This window comes from Ambystoma mexicanum, chromosome 1p (genome assembly GCF_040938575.1).
Source record: "Ambystoma mexicanum isolate Mex_15411 chromosome 1p, UKY_AmexF1_1, whole genome shotgun sequence".
NCBI lineage: Eukaryota > Metazoa > Chordata > Amphibia > Caudata > Ambystomatidae > Ambystoma > Ambystoma mexicanum.
In genome coordinates, this window is record NC_090921.1 from 316,824,642 (window position 1) to 316,843,902 (window position 19,261).

At 46.4% G+C, this 19,261-nt stretch overlaps 1 protein-coding gene across 2 annotated transcripts in view; it reads right to left on the bottom strand.

The window, feature by feature from the left end:
- Positions 1-17,214, bottom strand: part of PALM (paralemmin) — a 388,481-nt gene extending 371,267 nt beyond the window's left edge. Inside the window, exon 1 of one of the 2 annotated variants that reach the window (XM_069647781.1) lies at positions 16,948-17,214. In XM_069647781.1, the coding sequence (XP_069503882.1) occupies positions 16,948-16,952 (5 nt within the window). In that variant the 5' untranslated portion in view covers positions 16,953-17,214. The remainder of the gene's footprint in view (positions 1-16,947) is intronic. The other variant, XM_069647788.1, reaches the window with a different exon arrangement.
- Positions 17,215-19,261: the final 2,047 nt, after the last annotated feature.

A 19,261-nucleotide genomic window follows, 5' to 3' on the forward strand; every position in this document is an offset into this window, starting at 1 on the left:
CTTGCAAAAATTGCCATATTGTGTTGACCTTCTTACAAAACATGTTTTCAAGGAGATGTTTTCACAATGATACACCACCATTGGATTAAAATATAAAATGATTGAGGCACCTTTTCACATATATTCTCCACTTTTAACTCTACATCTTTCTAGGATTCCTTTAGTTTTAATACATCTCCCAATTTGGTGAGTCCATTCTTTAATTCTTACTGCTCTCTACCATTACAATGGGTACAATTAATGCTTATAATTATGGTTTTTTTTTTAAGTTTGATAGCAGGGTTCTAACATTTGAGCTATTATTGCTAACAGACGGACATTCCCATCCAGTATTTAAAATGAATTCTTTAAAATGAGAAGGATAAAAAAAATTCCTTATCTGATCTCAACCTTTATATACGATAAAGCGGTCATCTTTCCAAAAAGGTCAGGTTAAACAGCATTAATGACAGGCAATTGCCATCTCCCTGATCCTTGCCATTTGCTCTTATAAGGAGGGTGAATAACACTCTTCCGGTCTTCACCTAAAATAAATCTGGCTAGCAAGTTTTGTCCAAAGTGTAATGTACAACAACGTTAGCCAAAAATAAAATAAACAAACATTGGCAAAGCCAACAGTTTTGGCTTTTGTGTAGTCATTGGTTAGGCATTTGCTAGGTGCTGCATAATGGTACTACCTGGCTATAAAATGGCAAGAGCAGTACAATGGTGTGATTACCATGGCACATGATAACAGTCTCTGGCAAATGCCTATCCAACACAGGCCAATCAGTGCATGTTTTTAACAGGACTTTAGTGCAAGAACACATACTGCGTCTAAATCAAGTGGCAGAAGGCATATGTGGTTAAGATATTTCTATTACACCTGCAGCACAATTAAGCCATTCACTGTCAGAGTACTGCACTGAAATAACACTGATAGGCACTTATATCACCAAGTAGTATGTCACTGCTTGATAAAAACTAGCTTAAAACGATCTCAGAACATTGTGATTTTGGTGAGGCAGGTAGTGGGTGGGAATGGCCATAAGGGTTAGAATTGACATGGGCAAGGAAGGGGTGGGTAAATAACCAAACAACGCCCACACGTGGTCTCACATACCATCTCCCTCCTACTTGTACTTCAATGCAATAGTTTTAGCATCACCTAATAGACTTGGCATTCCCTAAAGAGCTTACCACAACTTTTGTGTGAATACAGTAGTAATATGCTTCCAATAGATTCCTAATAGTCATCCAATTTTGAGGATTTTATGAACACATTAATATTGCTTTCCCGGTTTTCATAACAACTGAGACTTAAGGGAGGATAGCTCAGTGGCAACGTGCTCGCCTTGGAAGCAAGACGACACGAATCAACACATGTTCAATCCCCGGGTACGTGCTTAGAAACCTCTAGGTATTTAAGCGCGTTATAAATATGCAACTAAGACAACAACAAAAAAAATTCTGTAACAGCGCCTCAATGTCCCCGAGCTGTGTGAGTGTTTTAAAAATGCAAATAAATAAAAATAAATAAAATAAGTCTGCTATTATAACAGTGCTTAAAGTGGTAGGAATCTGGCATGAAGAGCTGCATAAGAACTTTGTATCTTTTTTATTATTTCACTGCACTGCAGTTTTGTAGTGTGATTATCCAGCACAACACTAGAGGGCTGTCTTGAACTCGAACTAAACTACCTGTAAGTGATTCAAGTGTACTTTAGGGAGGCTTTTGGCCTGCCTTGGTTTGTAAACAGCTGCCTGGGTGTTGTGGGAACTGAGATAGCATGTGCTTAGCCTCTAGCCATCCTCCTTTATCACTCACAACTTCAATAAAGCAGGGCCTACTGTTGTACTAAACCACCGCTCATGGCTTGAATCCAGCCACACCCGCTGCTGCATTACAGCTATAACTGCTGCTGCATTACAGCTACACATGCTTCCAGAGATGTCAATTGGGGTCACCAGGGGTCACAACTGTGACCCTTGACAACTCATGTGCGACCCCTAGCTCTGCCTCTACGACACCTGATTAAGGGTCGCAGAGTCAGAGAGAAACCAAAAGTAAAGAAGGCTCTCAGAGAGCCCTCTTTACATTAATTTCTTTTTGAAGTCACTTTGGCTTCAGAAAGAAAATATTTCCGCTACGGTTTTCCATAATGGAAATAATTTCTTTTTGTAGTCAGAAAAAAGAACCATGCATGCCTGCAGAGGAGTTCCTCGGAGCAACAATGGATTTGGGATAATGTACGACAAATTGTATTTTGTAAATGTGTGTGCGTGCATGCATGCAAGGGTGTGTGTGTGTGTGTGTGTATGTATATTTACATGCATATTATGTAGTGTGTGAGTGAGTGCATGATGTATGGTTGGCTAGATGTGCGTGTGTAAGTGAATGGTAGCTGGGTACACGTGAATGGTGTGTGAATATGTGAGCTTGTGTTTAATGCCTTAATTACTTACTGGTAATCTTCATGACTCCTAGCCCTACTCTTCCTCTTCCCAGTACTTGCCCAAGAAGCACCTTGCCTCATCCTTAAGTACTGGACAAAGGGGCTGATTTTGGGGGTTGGAGGAGAGTGGGAGGGAGAGGGAACATGCCAGGAGGGGATGCACTATAACGTAATGGGAATCCATGATATAGAAGGCATAATATGTGTATTTAGTGGGTAGACTCACATTTGGGTGCATACATTGTAGTCATTTCTTACTGTGGCATGACATTTTTACAGGGCATCTATAATAAAGTAAGCATGATAAGTGTTTATTACCTTTCAGACTGGCATTTGGGTGCAGCCAGTTTAGCCATTTCTTAATGTGTCATGTCATATTTTTATGGGCCTCTATAATGAAGTAAATACCATAAGAGTTATTACGTGTCTAGACTAGCATTTTGCTGAAGCTAGACTAGGCATTTCTTACTGTGGTTTGACATTTTGTACTAGGCATATCTGATAAAGCAATTATGATGAGTGTAATTACCTGGCTAGACTGGCATTTAGGTGCAGCCAGTCCTTACTGTGGCACTGTATATTTTTCTGGGCATCTATGATAAAGTAGGCATAAGTGGTACTATGTGATTAGATTGGCATTTTGGTGCTGGCAGTCTAGTCATGTCTTACTGTGGCATGGCATTTTTTACTGCGCATCATCAAGGCTACAGCAAACATAAGTGTTATTAGGTGTCTGGTCTACATTGTGCAGCTAGTTTTTACATGTTTTCTTATGGCGGCGTTACATTTTTAATAGCAAAGCTGTACGTTAGCTCAGCACGTTGAGTGCACACTGCTGTGATCTGTGTGTTATCAGCAGGTCACAGATTCAAATCCTGGAAAGGGCAGCTCACCCTTTCATTCTTACGAGGTTGATAAAAGAGTAAAAACTTCGGTTGGGGTGATAATTGTATGAAAATATGTGCTATTTACAGCACTTTGGCAGAAGTCCTATTTAAATAGAAAATCATTATCATTAATGAAAGCATAAATGCTCATGTGCACTGAAAGTGACTTACATCTATTGGATTACTGGATACTGTATTATCGCAGCAACTGGAAATGTAGGGGATCTACTTTTCATATAATGACAATACCTGACATGCAGCTATAATTGGCATAATATGGAAGTAACTGGCCATACAATACTAAAGTGATATATCTCTGGCAGTGCCTCTGCCTAGTTTTATTTATTTGTGTTTATAGTTTATTAAAATATTTATGACATTTTTAATCATATACTTCAAAACTCTTAGTTTATTACAAATGTCAATAAATTACTTCAGACCGCCTAAAACAGATTTTACAGATATTATTTCACTCAACACAATACAATGTAATACCAAATACTATATATTTACTTTATTCAAGTAAACATGTACCTGCCCCACTGTTCCCAGGTACCTGGAACACGAGTAATGTCTGTAACCAATATTTTACTGTGTCCTCATATTGTACCTATGTCACTGTTCCCATGTAACCTTGGAACACGAGCAATGTCTGTAACCAATCTTCTATTGTTATCCTCATATTATACCTATGTCAAGTGAGCTTTCTGTAACAGCGCCACGATGCCCGAGGGCAGTTGTGCGCTTTAAAAATGCAAATAAAATAAAATACAAAAATTAAAATAAAAAAATATACCCATCAGGGCCTCCCTTTCTAACCCCCAAGATTACATTTTCTGACAAATGACTCCCTTCCTTACTTCATTATGGTGGACTAATCAAGAAAAATACTTTCCCCCAGCCTTTTGTGTATCACTATTAAAATATTCACTAAAGCAATGGTCATTGAGATAGAGTATCCGTACAAGTACCTAGTCCACATGTCTTCGCTGTTTAAATCCTCTAATCTCCTTATGAATTTTTCCAAACACATTTTCCTCAGCCTTACTGTTGCGCTACAGCCAATTAGCCAATGTTTTAGCGTTTATGCCTCCGCCGGCTTTTTATAGAGCTGACAATTTCTTTCTTTCCAAGGGATCCCTCTTATGGGACTCAACCTTTTGTGAGGAATTCGACCATCCACACGAGGAGTGAGCGCTCGCCTGTGCTTTTTTGATTTTTTTATAATGAAAATGAATGATGGCAGATCAACCTTCGAAAGTGTGCAAGTAACTCTGCACACATTTTCTCTGCTCACCGCACAAAGCGCATGGTCACGTGTACTCCAGGAGAACACAGCCTACAGGCGCCGTCCTCTCATATTCAGATGGGATGTGACAGCCAAGGGAACATCAAAGCATCTCAAGAAGGGGGAAGGCACACCTTACGGCCATGGGCAGCCTAATCAAAATATTAAAGGCTCCATGGCTCTGATATCCTATTGTTTAGTTTGGCTGGTGGCAGTGCATACTATTGAGAGAAAATTGAGACAAGCTTGTTGAAGGAGCTTAGTTGCCGAACATACAACAGGAAGGCGGGGCTAACACCCCTTTGATATGAAATGTGTCAACCTGAAGCTAGTTCCCACCCCTCTGTATGAAAGGCAGTGAAATGCATGCCTGGTTCCACAATTTACCATAGGCAAACCCCTGCAGAGTAGACCCCTTTTAGAAGGAGAAGTGTGTGATTTGAGAGGGACAGGAAGTCTGCTCTCGTCACAGACTTCAAGGGAGACCTGCCCTTTAATCAAGAGTCACAGAGGGCTCAGTTAACCAGAGAGACACTTTGATCCACAACAGACAGGAAGATGGGTGGGACATAGGTATATCTTGTCAACCCTTACCTTTCCTGTTGCAGAGCACTGTGGTCCTGACCTCATGCATAACAGAAGATTGTTGGTGGGGACCCAGGATTGGTTCATCAAGGTGGGCTTAGCTTGCACCAATCACTGGGGTCCATTTGGCTTTAAAAGAGGGCTGAACCCCTCACTTAGCAGATTATCTGATGACTTTGAAAGGAGTAAGAAGAAGGACTCATTTGGACCTGAGCTGAAGGTACAGTCTACCTTACATCTTCTGCCAGTGAACGAAGGCCAGGAGTTCCAAGAGGGAAGCAATATCCCTCCCCTAAACATCTCCCAGGGAACAGAGGGGGATACCAGACTCTGAGGACACGTCCAACATATCCAGGACCAGTGCCCAGCCAGCATACAGCGTACCCTGCTAGGTTCTGCCAGCAAGCTTCCTAGGTGGGAAGTGCCGGAGAGTATCTGAACTAAGAACAAAGCCGTTGCCTGCAAACCCTCTCATAGGTTTTAGGCCGTCCGCCTTGAAACGACGATACGAGCCTTGCGAAGAAGCTAGGAGGAGTGCCATACAAACAATAACCAGCATCCATCTTTTAAGGACATTTTTGAGACAGTACAGTCCTCGAACAGCAACCAGCTGCACCGCTGACTGTTGTCACGCCACAGTCACAAGAGCCATCTGAGACACCTCAACCAGCTTCCCAGATCAGCCAACCAGCACAGAGACGATGATTCTTGACCCGAAGTTGCTGTGTAGGCCCGTCTGCAGCAGTCCATCCAGCCTTGCTTGCCGAACTGTCTGCCGCATAATACCCGGAGCTGTCTCCCACCTCGAACTCTGTCTTAAGAGTTGCAAAGTGCCCTGGAACCGTCTCAACGCTGTTGAGCATCAAGAACTTCTTAAGCACCAGGTACATTGGGGCTCTGCCCCCTTGGTCCTTTTCCGAAGGCCCCTAGAGACAGTTACAACCCTTTGCACCTTGGTGCTGAAACCAAATAACCTTGAACAATAAGACTGATTACTTTACCAACTACCCTCCTGTTCGTATCCAGAGTGCATCCCTTTCCTTCATGAAACTGTCTGTCCTTTGTGTTCCTTTACAGGGTGAGCTGTATTTTGTAGTGTGCTAGAATTGTCTGTTGTAATAATAATAAAAAAGATATTTTAATACAACCTTCACTGGATAGTCCCTTTTATAATTGGGTAATAATTGTATTTTTGCTGTGTTGCAACTAACCAACGATCCACGACCTTGCGGAGTTAAGCCTGCCGTTCCGTCCACGTTACCAAAATTGGACAAGGAGGTCTATAATTGACTTGTGTTCCAATCGGTTTGGATCCCTTCTGGTGTACTAGAGGTGTGGGGTTGATTCATGGTTCAGAAACCGATATTCATCCCTGGACCACTGGTTATCAATAACCTATCATATCATATAGCTTCCTATTCCCGGGTCTGCCACATCTACATGTTACATGATTCTCCTGACAGATGGCACCCTATTGCCAGGCCTGACATTTCTGCCTCCTACATGATTAGCCTGGTTCATGGCTCCCCATTTCCGAGGACTGACACATCTGCCTGCTACATGCTCTGCCCGACATATAGCTCCCTGCTCACGGGCCTGACACATCCACATGTTGCATGCTTCTCCTGACACATGGCTCCCTATTCCCGGGCTTGACACATCTGCGTGTTGCATGCTTCTCCTAACACATGGCTCCATATTCCCAGGCCTGACAAATCTGCCTGCTACATGCTTTGCCTGACATATGGCTCCCCTGTTCCCTGGCATGGCACACCTGCGTGTCGCATCCTTTTTCTAACACATGGTTCTCTGATACTGGGCCTAACATGTCTGTCTGTTAGTTGCTTTACTTTACACATGGCTCCTTTTTCATGGGTTGAACACATTGGCTTGTTACTTGCTTTGTCTGACACAGGGGCATGTCGTTCCCGGACCTCACACACTTGCCTGTCACATGCTTTGCAAGACACATGATTCCTCAAATCACGGGCCGGACACACTAGCATTTAACAAGCGTTCCCATACACATGACTCCCCAAACCAAGGCCTTACAGGCCTTCCTGTTACATGCTTTCCCTTACACATGACTCCCCACACCAAGGCCTTACACACCTGTCTGTTACATGCTTTCCCTTACACATGACTCCCCACACCAAGGCCTTACACACCTGCCTGCTACCTGCTTTCCCTTACACATGACTCCCCACACCAAAGCCTTACACACCTGCCTGCTACATGCTTTCCCTTGCACATGACTCCCCATTCCAATGCCTTAAACACCGGCCTGTTACATGCTTTCCCTTACACATGACTCCCCATTCTAATGCCTTAAACACCGGCCTGTTACATGCTTTCCCTTACACATGATTCCCCACACCAAAGCCTTACACACCTGTCTGCTACATGCTTTCCCTTACCCATGACTCCCCACACCAAGGCCTTACACACCTGCCTGCTACATGCTTTCCCTTACACATGACTCCCCATTCTAATGCCTTAAACACCGGCCTGTTACATGCTTTCCCTTACACATGACTCCCCACACCAAGGCCTTACACACCTGTCTGCTACATGCTTTCCCTTACACATGACTCCCCACACCAAGGCATTAAACACCTGCCTGTTACATGCTTTCCCTTACACATGACTCCCCACACCAAGGCCTTACACACCTGCCTGCTACATGCTTTCCCTTACACATGACTCCCCACACCAAGGCCTTACACACCTGCCTGCTACATGCTTTCCCTTACACATGACTCCTATTCCAAGGCATTACACACCTGCCTGTTACATGCTTTCCCTTACACATGACTCCCCACACCAAGGCCTTACACACCTGCCTTCTACATGCTTTCCCTTACACATGACTCCTATTCCAAGGCATTACACACCTGCCTGTCACATGCTTTCCCTTACACATGACTCCCCACACCAAGGCCTTACACACCGGCCTGTTACATGCTTTCCCTTACACATGACTCCCCACACCAAGGGCTTACACACCTGTCTGCTACATGCTTTCCCTTACACATGACTCCCCACACCAAGGCATTACACACCTGCCTGTTACATGCTTTCCCTTACACATGACTCCCCACACCAAGGCCTTACACACCTGCCTGCTACATGCTTTCCCTTACACATGACTCCCCACACCAAGGCCTTACACACCTGCCTGCTACATGCTTTCCCTTACACATGACTCCCCACACCAAGGCCTTACACACCTGCCTGCTACATGCTTTCCCTTACACATGACTCCCCATTCCAATGCCTTAAACACCGGCCTGTTACATGCTTTCCCTTACACATGACTCCTATTCCAAGGCATTACACACCTGCCTGTTACATGCTTTCCCTTACACATGACTCCCCACACCAAGGCCTTACACACCTGCCTGCTACATGCTTTCCCTTACACATGACTCCTATTCCAAGGCATTACACACCTGCCTGTTACATGCTTTCCCTTACACATGACTCCCCACACCAAGGCCTTACACACCTGCCTGCTACATGCTTTCCCTTACACATGACTCCCCACACCAAGGCCTTACACACCTGCCTGCTACATGCTTTCCCTTACACATGACTCCCCATTCCAATGCCTTAAACACCGGCCTGTTACATGCTTTCCCTTACACATGACTCCTATTCCAAGGCATTACACACCTGCCTGTTACATGCTTTCCCTTACACATGACTCCCCACACCAAGGCCTTACACACCGGCCTGCTACATGCTTTCCCTTACACATGACTCCTATTCCAAGGCATTACACACATGCCTGTTACATGCTTTCCCTTACACATGACTCCCCACACCAAGGCCTTACACACCTGCCTGCTACATGCTTTCCCTTACACATGACTCCCCACACCAAGGCCTTACACACCGGCCTGCTACATGCTTTACCTTACACATGACTCCTATTCCAAGGCATTACACACCTGCCTGTTACATGTTTTCTCTTACACGACTCCTCATTCTAAGGCCTTACACAGCCGTCTGCTACGTGCATTCTCTTACAGGACTCCTCATTCCATACCTTACGCACCTGCCTGCTACGTCCTTTCACGTACACATGACTCCCCACCCAAAGACATTACACTCTTGTCGGTTTCGTGTTTTCCCTTAGACATGACTCCCTATTCCAAGACCTTCCACTCATGCCTGCTACATGCTTTCCCTTAGACATGACTCCCTATTCCAAGACCTTCCACTCATGCCTGCTACATGCTTTCCCTTAGACATGACTCCCTATTCCAAGACCTTCCACTCATGCCTGCTACATGCTTTCCCTTAGACATGACTCCCTATTCCAAGACCTTCCACTCATGCCTGCTACATGCTTTGCTTGACTCATGGCTCCCATTTCCGGGCTTATCAAACCTGCCTGTTCCGCCCTGTTACTGACAGGTGGCTCTCGTTGCTGACACCTACCTGCTTTGGCTTTGCCTGACACATGGCTCCCCCACGCTGGAAGCACCTGCCTGTCAAGTCCTTGCCTGACACGATTCCCCCATTCCTGGAGTGACACTCCTGTCGCCTCTGGTGGTCCCGTCTTTAGCGCTTCACCTGTTCCCTCGACTCCCCATGCTCTTCATACATCAGTTTACCAAGGACGGCGCCCTGAGAACCCTGGACAGTCGCCAACACAGACCATCCTGAGCTACTATGTGGTTTTGGAGGCCCTTGGAAGGGGCGGCTGAGGCTTAATATTGGAATACACCGTTTAGATTAGGGGATTGCAGGGACATTTGCTTCTGATGGGTTTTTAAAAAAAAAAAAAAAAACATTTAAAATATAGGCAATTTACTCTATTACAAACATTTACAGAAAAGTGGAAAAAATAAGTGTTTTTTCCGGATTTTTCTAAATATTTTACAAGCCTTGTTGAAATAATCCTGCCCATTTATGCTTCAACTGGGGAACACCAGCTGGGCACCTTCCAATGGGCACAGATGTGCACAGATGTGCTGCGAAGATCTTATCTCTGCAGGAAACCTGGGCTCAGGGAGAAAGAGTGCAGTATCCAGTAACCCTGGAATATATGTGGGGAGAGGGTCTCATCATATGCGGGCCAGTGGGGGTACACTTGAAAACAGTGCAGGAGGGTGATTTACCAGCCCCGAAGAAAATACAAATATTCACCCCAAAAAGTCCAGTGCCTGGCCGTCCAAGCGACAGAGCCTCTTACTACCCTGGCCTCTCTGCTCGCGCAACGGGTTTTATATTTAATAACTCCAATACATTTGGTGTTTTTAAACCAATTGGAGTATGGTTAATTATTTCTCATTGGGCCATACAATCTACAAACATGTTATTGATAGATTTGCTATGAGCCATTAAAAAAAGACCTTAATTTGATACAAAATAAAACATTTTTTAAGCGACTCTCTTTTTAGTATTACTTGGTTTCTATCAAGCCTCTGATTTTATTCTGTTAGATAGGATTTGTATGCGGCTAAAGGTTGTCGATTTTGTATAACCATATATAAATCATTAAAATAAAAATAATAAAAAATAATAAGCGACTCTTCTACCCTTGGAGGAGGGTAGATAATACACATGTGCAGAACCATAATCCTTGGAAGGAATGAGAATGTGCTGGGGGAGGGGCGCTGGGCATTGACCCTTTTAACGCGAGGATTAATGGTAACTATCTCCGAGCTGAGTGCCGGCGGGCGCGCCCCGCAGCTCTCTGCACATGCTGGGTGGGGTCTGGGCTGCATTATACTGCTTCCGGGCTCTACCGGCGCGGCGGAAGCCAAGTCTAAAAAGCGCCTTTTCTGCTGGTGTAAAATCTCAAGACGCACGCCCTTCATGGCCATTACTGAGTGCCGGAATGAAAGGGCGGCGCGGCTTCCAGTGGCGCTTGTCTTGCATCGCGAGAGGCAGAGAGACTTCACGGCAGCTCGGCCTTCCGAGAAGAAGCCGGAGCCGCGCGGGAAATGGGCGCAAAGGGCGACCAGTGGCTCGGGAGAGCAGCAACAGGGTCACGTGGGAGACGCTGTCCAACCGGAGGAGGCCTGCCAATGTCACCACGCATTCCTCGCACAACAGACAGAAACCCTTCCAGGGACAGGGGCCGCCGACTATAAAAACAACTGCACCTGCTCTAATGCTTCGGCCTAATACGACAACAGCAAATCCAACAGTAAAGACACCCCAGAGTAATAAAGAAACACCCACTGATACAATGTATCCAACGCAATAGCGCTGTCAGTGCGAAAATACAACAGCACCCAACGACACAACACAAACGCTCGGCTCTGGCACAGCAGCACGGTTTGCTGTTAGAAAACAACGCCCACAGTCTGGGCCTGCCTTATTTGATTTATTGAGCGCCTATACAACATATATACAACGTGTAGGCACCTATATTAGGCACCTATACAACAAGATGGTGTATCCAGGCACCACAAGGCAAAATGGGGAGGGAACAGGGGAGTACATATAATAATGTCAACGAAAAACAGTAAACAATTCTGGTCCTACTAGGCCTTGTGACATTCGGACGGGTAAGTGGCGAAAAGAAGTGCGGGAGATATGGGAGGGAGCAAGGGATGGGCAAGTGCAGGTGGGAACCCGGGAAGTAAGTGCAGGTGGAGCCAGGGGAACGGCCTGGATAAGTGCTAGGGCAGGTGAATCCCAAGGGTAGCATGCAGAGCCGCCAGGTAGGCGGCCGACAAGGGCAGGGCCGCCCGAGAGACTGCCTGGGGAGCCATTAGCCCGCCACCATGCCAGCTCAGGGGAGTCTTTCAAGGACTCCCCTGAGGTGGAGTGTGGTGGGAGAAGGCACAACAGGCATCCTATTGAAATTAAATGATCCCCGCTCTTGTGCTGGCGCAGGAGAGTGGGGTATTTAACAACAATAGGATACTGATGCTCTTGAATCAGCACCCTATTGAGGCAATTACTTCCCCACTCCGTTGCAGGAGTGGGGAGGTTTTCATTAGAAAACGGTGCTGATGCTTTCGTATCGGCTCCCTATTCCAGTGATAAACTCCCAGCTCCAGCACGGGAGTGGGGAGCCAAAGAAATGTGGCACCCCCTGACATCGACCAGGAGCGCGTAGCATAGGGGGAGGTGCCACATTTTTCTTTCACTGCCCGGGCACTACCACCGCTAAGGCCAGCACTGGCCACAGTCACGAATACTGCAACAACCACTACCGCAAAATGACCACGCCATTTGCTAAGGACAGTAACACCCGCTGGTACAATCCAAGCACAAACACCGCTTTAGTATAACAACACACACTGCCATAGTAAAGTAATGCATTCTTTCACTACAACAGCAGCCACTACTAGAATAGAGCGAACCCCACTGCTGCAATACAGTAGTGCCCACTGCTACAATGAAGCTACACCCAGTGCCAAAATATAGCAGCACTCATGGTCACGCAAAAAATCTGCAACAATATAGTACCACACACTGCTACAATAGAGGGCTATCTGCTGCCTGTATGCAGCAACAACTGCTGCTACAATACAACAGCAACCTGAGTTGCAAAACAACTGCATCCATTGCTACAGCACAAAAGAAACACATGTGGCTTCAGTGCAGCAACACTCATGTTTACACCTGAGCAATACTCACTGTAGCTTGCATTTGTGACTACAACACAAACACACGTACTAAGGGCCAGATTCATGGAAACTTTTGCACGGTTCAAAATGACTTTGCACTGCTGAAAAGTGACTTTGCACTTCTGACACAAACCCTGATTCATGGAATGGTGCAAAGTCTATTTTTGCGGTACAAAATGACTTTGCATGGATCGATGAATCAGGGTTTGTGTCAGCAGTGCAAAGTCACTTCGAATCATGCAAGAATTCCATGAATCTGGCCTCCAGTGTTTTAAGTAGCATGCAAAATCGAGGGAGGGCTCCTACAGGGGTATAGGCTAACAGACGGCATGCAGCTTGGGCAAATGTCACCTCCTGTGGCTCCTTACCTGTGGCACCGACCCCTCATCAGGAATCCTTTTTAACAATCATCACCCGGGGTGCAAGAGTGATGATCCCTGCATCTCTTAGTTAAAGGGATCCTTGGTGGCATCAACACCACAATTAATAAAAAAAAGGAGAGACAGGTACAAACAAGCAACAGCCTTTTTTTGAATTCTAAAGCTCTTGTGGTGCATAAGTGAGAGCTTCATGCTTTAGAAAAAAGGCCTTGTCTTCTAGCCGCCTGGTCGGCTGAGGCTACTAGGGGATTTAAGATAATACCCCTTCTCAGAAACATTTTTTGGAGACTGTTGGGGCTCTGTCCTGGCTAGCCCCTGCCCACTTTAAGCCCTGCACGTACTGCTATGATGCAACAACACTGAAATGGCGTTCTACCTATGTCTCCTATGCAGGGTGCAGCACCTAGCCTTTTAAAGGTGGCCCTGCCTACTAAGTCCCATTGTGTTACATTTTGTGTTTGCCCTTCAACGATGCCCATTTACTATAAAAAAAAAAGTACTGATTTGTCATCCAAGAGTATTCTGGGTGCATCCAAAAGTGTAAAAAGCCCTGCTTTCTTACACACTTAAGATATCACTGCTGCCTGCTACAATAGAGTCACACGCAGAGCTACAGCATAGTCACACACAGTGATATAGTCCAGAAACATATACCAATACAATAAAGCAATAGCCACTGCTACAAAAAAACAGCAGCAGTCATGGTAATGATACAGCGGTACTCGCTGCTGCAAAACAGCTACTGTCAAGGTTACAAAGCACTAACACTCACTAATAAAATATAGCAATATCGATTGCTACAAAATATCAAAAGCTGGGACAGCAACAAAGCAACATGTTCTGCTACAATACAGCACCACCAGCTGTGTAACCTGTGAGCACCACCTACGGATACAATACAGCAACCCCCATGGCTGCAGCAAGCATTCCCTTCTGCAATACAACAATGTTCATTTGGGCAGCATAGCAATACACATCTGTATAATATAGCAATGTTTAATGCCACTATTAAACTCCCCTTTCTAAAACACATCAACGCCAAATGCTTCAAAACGCTGCAAACGAGCTGCCTCAACACAGTAATGCCTACAGTTACACTACTGCAACACAGCAACACCAACAACTGCAACATGGGAACACCAACCGCCATACCCCACAATACCCAAATAGATAATACATTGATCCAACTGCTTCAATAGGACAACCGCCACTGCTACATAAGCAACATGTGATGGGTACAGTACAGCAGCTACCTCTGCTGCAATACAGCCAAAGCCACAGCACGGCAACACTTTACAGTACAGTAATAAGCACAGCACTGCTCCACCAATACTATCCTAATGCAAACATTTATCAAGTCAACTACTATCACACAGCAATTGCCATAACTGCAATGCAGTGAACTCCAGTTATATACTATGGCGACAGCTATATATATTGAATACAATTTCGTACTGATACAGTAGGCCCTGCATTGGGGAAGGACCACACATTGTACTGGAATAAGAGAATTAAACACATTAAATGAAACCTTAAATGAATAGCAGCTGTGGGCCATTTTTACCTCCACTTTCTACAACAAACGATGTAATAACTACAAGAACAAGAAAAAAAAAGGTGTGCATGTGTGCATTAACAACTATTAATGTTACAGTGGTTTTAAAAATGCATTAAAACATCCTTCCACCTGAAATATGAAAGCAGAACAGGCCATTTAAACTAACAAGCCGCATGTACCAGGGCATCACTCAGTAACCATCCCTGGACATTCACCTTCAATTCAGAGCCACTGAGCAATGCATTGTGGGTATGCACAGTAGCTCAAAAGCATGCTTTGTGCTCCAGAAAACTGCTTTGACTTTTATAGTGCTGTTAGATATAAAGATGTATCACCCCAAGACATTTTTCTCTCATGGGTGCAGAGACCATGCTTGTATTTCACTATCATTGGGGCTCATAACAGTCAAATTACGCAAAAGGCGTGCCTTAAATGTGCATACCCATAATTCATTGCGCGTGTGGGTGTGAACCAGAGGTTTACTTCCAGTGCTAACTACGCTTGCTCTCCTTGCCAGAAATATACAAGCTACCATAGGTAGACAAATCAACACAAAAAATATACGCACATGTTCACATCTGTGGTGAGCAGAGCACCCGGCCATACACACACTGAAGCCACTCATGGTATAAAACATATGAAAAGATGAAACTAGACAAACACAGCCACAGACAAATACAACGAACACATACAAACAAACAAGTACAAATAAAGCTGTGCAACTACGCTCAGAAGATAAACAGCAACGTGCACACTCGTGGAACATACAAACTACCATGTACACACCCTTGAAGCTCCCACATAGCCATGTACACACAACCTACATTACATACGACCTCGCAGTCAAATTCACACGCGGATAACAGAAACAGTACACAGACAGCTGAATACAACGCAGAACCATGTACACGCATGGCTTTGTTAACACCTTTAATTTCCGCATAGTTAACTACGTACGTGCCTGTGTACACATTTATTTATTTATTTATTTGTTTACTCATAGTGCGCCGGAGCCCGCGGGCCGCACATATGCAATTCCAGATCCTTCTGTCCACACATTAGCATGTACACGGTGACCCCCGTGGAATCCTCGGGCATTCCCACATACCTCTGGAACATGCAAACAATCATGCATACAGCTCTGTCACCCACACGCAACCGTGAATACACCACAACCTACACTTAGCTATCCTGCTCCCACCTCGCCCATACCGTGAAAACAGCCTTGTGCATATCCCTGGGACCCGCCCACAGCCACCTACACACCCCACAGCTGCCACACAGCCACCCACGCTGCTCTGGAACCGCAAGCTGCCACCTACACAATCCTGAAAACAACACAGCAATGTACACATCTCAACCCACACACAGCAACGTACACACTCTTGAAGTCAATAAAGGCGGATTATACCTGCGCCTGAAGCCAACCCACATACGTGCACAAATAAACTACAAATACGTCTAGATCCCACGCACAGCACAGCCATGTACTCGCCCTTGGTCCTACACACGCAGCTGTGCATAGACCAGGGGCACACACAGCGGTGTGCAACTCGGGCACAACGATGCCCACACACCTGGTGTCCATGTACTGCCATAAACACATTCCTGGAGTATAAACGCGAGCAGATACTGTACACCCGCCGGGACCCAGAGCTCCCACGCGGTCACGCACGCGACTCTGGAGAGCACACACACGTAATCTACACACCTCTTGAACAAACCACAATGAGCCCACGCACTGGCATTATCAAACGTAGCATCACTTGAAACATGTCGCTATCCTCACACGCCCACAGGCGCTGACCTGCGCACGCCCCCTCGCTCACTCTCTCTCACACACGTACACGCAGACGCACCTCTAAAAACCGACCATCACTGGCACATATCCCTCGGCAGACCACACGGCCATCCCTACAACCCGTAACGCGGGCAGGTGTAGAAAGAACAGCACACCGGAGACAGCAGCGACCACACACACACTCCTGACATCTACCCCACAGCCCCCCTCCATCTCCCCCTTCGGACAGACGTGCACACACAGCCCTGCACCACCCATAACAGGGTGGTCACATCCCCACACGCCCTCATTCCTACACACTGCGAGCCCCCCAGGAATCAGAGCTGGTTGGGTTGGAGGGGTTGGGTGAAGTGGCAACGGGGAGAGTGAGGAGGGAGTGGTAGGTATGAGCCACGGGCTTGCATTTGGCACTTACTCCATTTTGCAGTGCGAGATGGTCGTGTCGTTCTCCCCCTCCCGGTGTCTCTCTTCCCAGGGACGGGAAGGCGGTATCCGGAGGAAAGCGCAGGCCCTGCAGAGGCCGCGGCGTGTCCCAGAGCTGTGCGTCCGGCTCCGCTAGCCCTGACAGGGGGAGGGTGTGACAGGGACAGGCGGCGGCTGGCCTCTCAGCATCTCCAGCTGTGGTCGATCCTGACAGCAGCAACCAGAGCTGAGCATCTCTGCATCTCTGCGAGGAGAAGGCGCGACCTCTACGGGAAGACGGCGGAACTGCAGCCCCTCCTACCTCCCCCCTGCATGCATAGTGGGTGGTGGACGCCACCTGCGAAGGAGAGAGAGAACGGCCTTCCTCTGCAGGGAGTCAGAGGGGCAGCGCCAACTGCTGGGGATGAAGGGACTACACTGAGGATGAACGGAGGATTAATTTGTAAACACGGAACCATCTTCCCGCAACACACAGCGAGCGCAGAAAGTACACACAAAAAGCAAACACATAAAACATGTTCTTGCTTCAAAGACTTCGGGAAATGATGTGACAATTGACAGAATTTTATCACAGCTGCATTATTACGCAATAGCTTTTCATTATCTTAACATATTTTTTTCACTCAGTCTAGCACCCAAGACATCAGACTACAGCACACTGAAATCTGCGAACGTATAAGGGGAGTAAATGGGGATTGATAAAATTCGTGTATGCCCCTGGCCACATAGCAGCCAAATGAAAACCCAGACGCTTGCCACATCACAACTGTGTCACTATAATGTCTCCATGCTTTTTCTCAACACGGCCATTACATCTCTATTCCACCTTACCAGGAATGGTGTGCCGCCAAGGCTCTCTGCCTTAATGCCAGTAAGACTGACATCCTCCTCATTGGGACACTCACTCCTTCCTTTCCTCTCTCTGCCCGCTCTAGGCCCTCTTCCTGCTCCTTCCTGTGAGGTTAAACACGTTGGTTTGACTCCACCCGCTCCTTATCTCCTCACATCTCTGACATCTCTAAGAAGTCAAACTATCAGCAGCACCTCCTCAGAGGTATTCTCCCTTTTCTCACTTTCCCCCAGAAGCTCACTGTCTCCAGAGCTCTGGTCCTCTCTAGGCTGGACTATTGCAACAGCCTCTTTCTAAATCTGCCTGCCTCTACTCTTCCACCATTACAACTTATTCAGAACAGACCTGCAAGACTTGTCCTTGGCATCAAGTCCAGGGATCATATCTGTCCACCCTTGAAATCTCCCCGCTGACTCCCAGTGGCTGCAAGGGTCAAGTTCAAGATGCTCTGCATCGTCCACAAGACTTTCTGGGTCCTGGGACCGCTCTACCTCCAACTTTCTCTTACAAAACATCTTCCTTCTCAAGCTTTCCGCTCATCCACCTGCAACTCTCTGAGGGTCAGAGGCTTCTCCAAGCAGAGAGTTGGGGGCAGATCTATCTTCTCAGCTGGGGCCTCCCTCTGGAACAGCCTCCCTTTCTCCCTCAAACTTGAGAAGAACCACCTCCGGTTCCAGAAGCATCTCAAGACCTTCCTTTTCACTTCCGCTTTCTCTCTTCCTCTCCCCTGCTGATGTACCTGACTGCTCCACACACTGGTCAACTAGTCACCCTCTGAACTCGGCTCAAGCTCCTGCATGTCCAGTTGCCCTCGCACTGCCTCCGGGCTCCCCAGCGCTTAAGGGTCTGTATCTGCAACCCTACAGTTCCTTCTCTCTGCATGTATGAGCCACTCGCTGGCTGCACTTGTGAGTTAACTGCACTTCCCCTTGCCCTCCCCCTGGCTCTTCTCCCCTTCGCTCTTCCCCACCCTTGCGCAATCTGAATGGTACAAGGCCTTGTAAGATCATTATTTTGTTCTCCCTTTGTTTGTCTTGTCACGCCTAAAAACACGTGTACAGGTGCGTTATAAATGCCACATAATATCATATCATACCACTCCCCACGATGGAACATATAGGCTCATGGCAAAACATCCCATTGCCCAAACGTACATGCCTACTCTGCCGTTCAGCAGTGGAGACCAGTCGTCATATTGACCAACTGTGCAGCCTTAACAATATGCTATCAAAAAGGCTACGTAAGATAGGTCACCAATATCGAGGACATAGCCCAAGGTCAATTCTGGGCCACTATATTTGAGGCAGAGGCAATTGTCAACAAGGCTGCAGCTTTTGCAATATGGAACAAAGCATTGAAGAGATTTTGGTAAATTGACTTTTTAAGTAATGATTATTTTGGGGGGGGGGGGTTCTTATTCTTTTTTAGAAAAAAATGAAATAAATGGAACAGACTC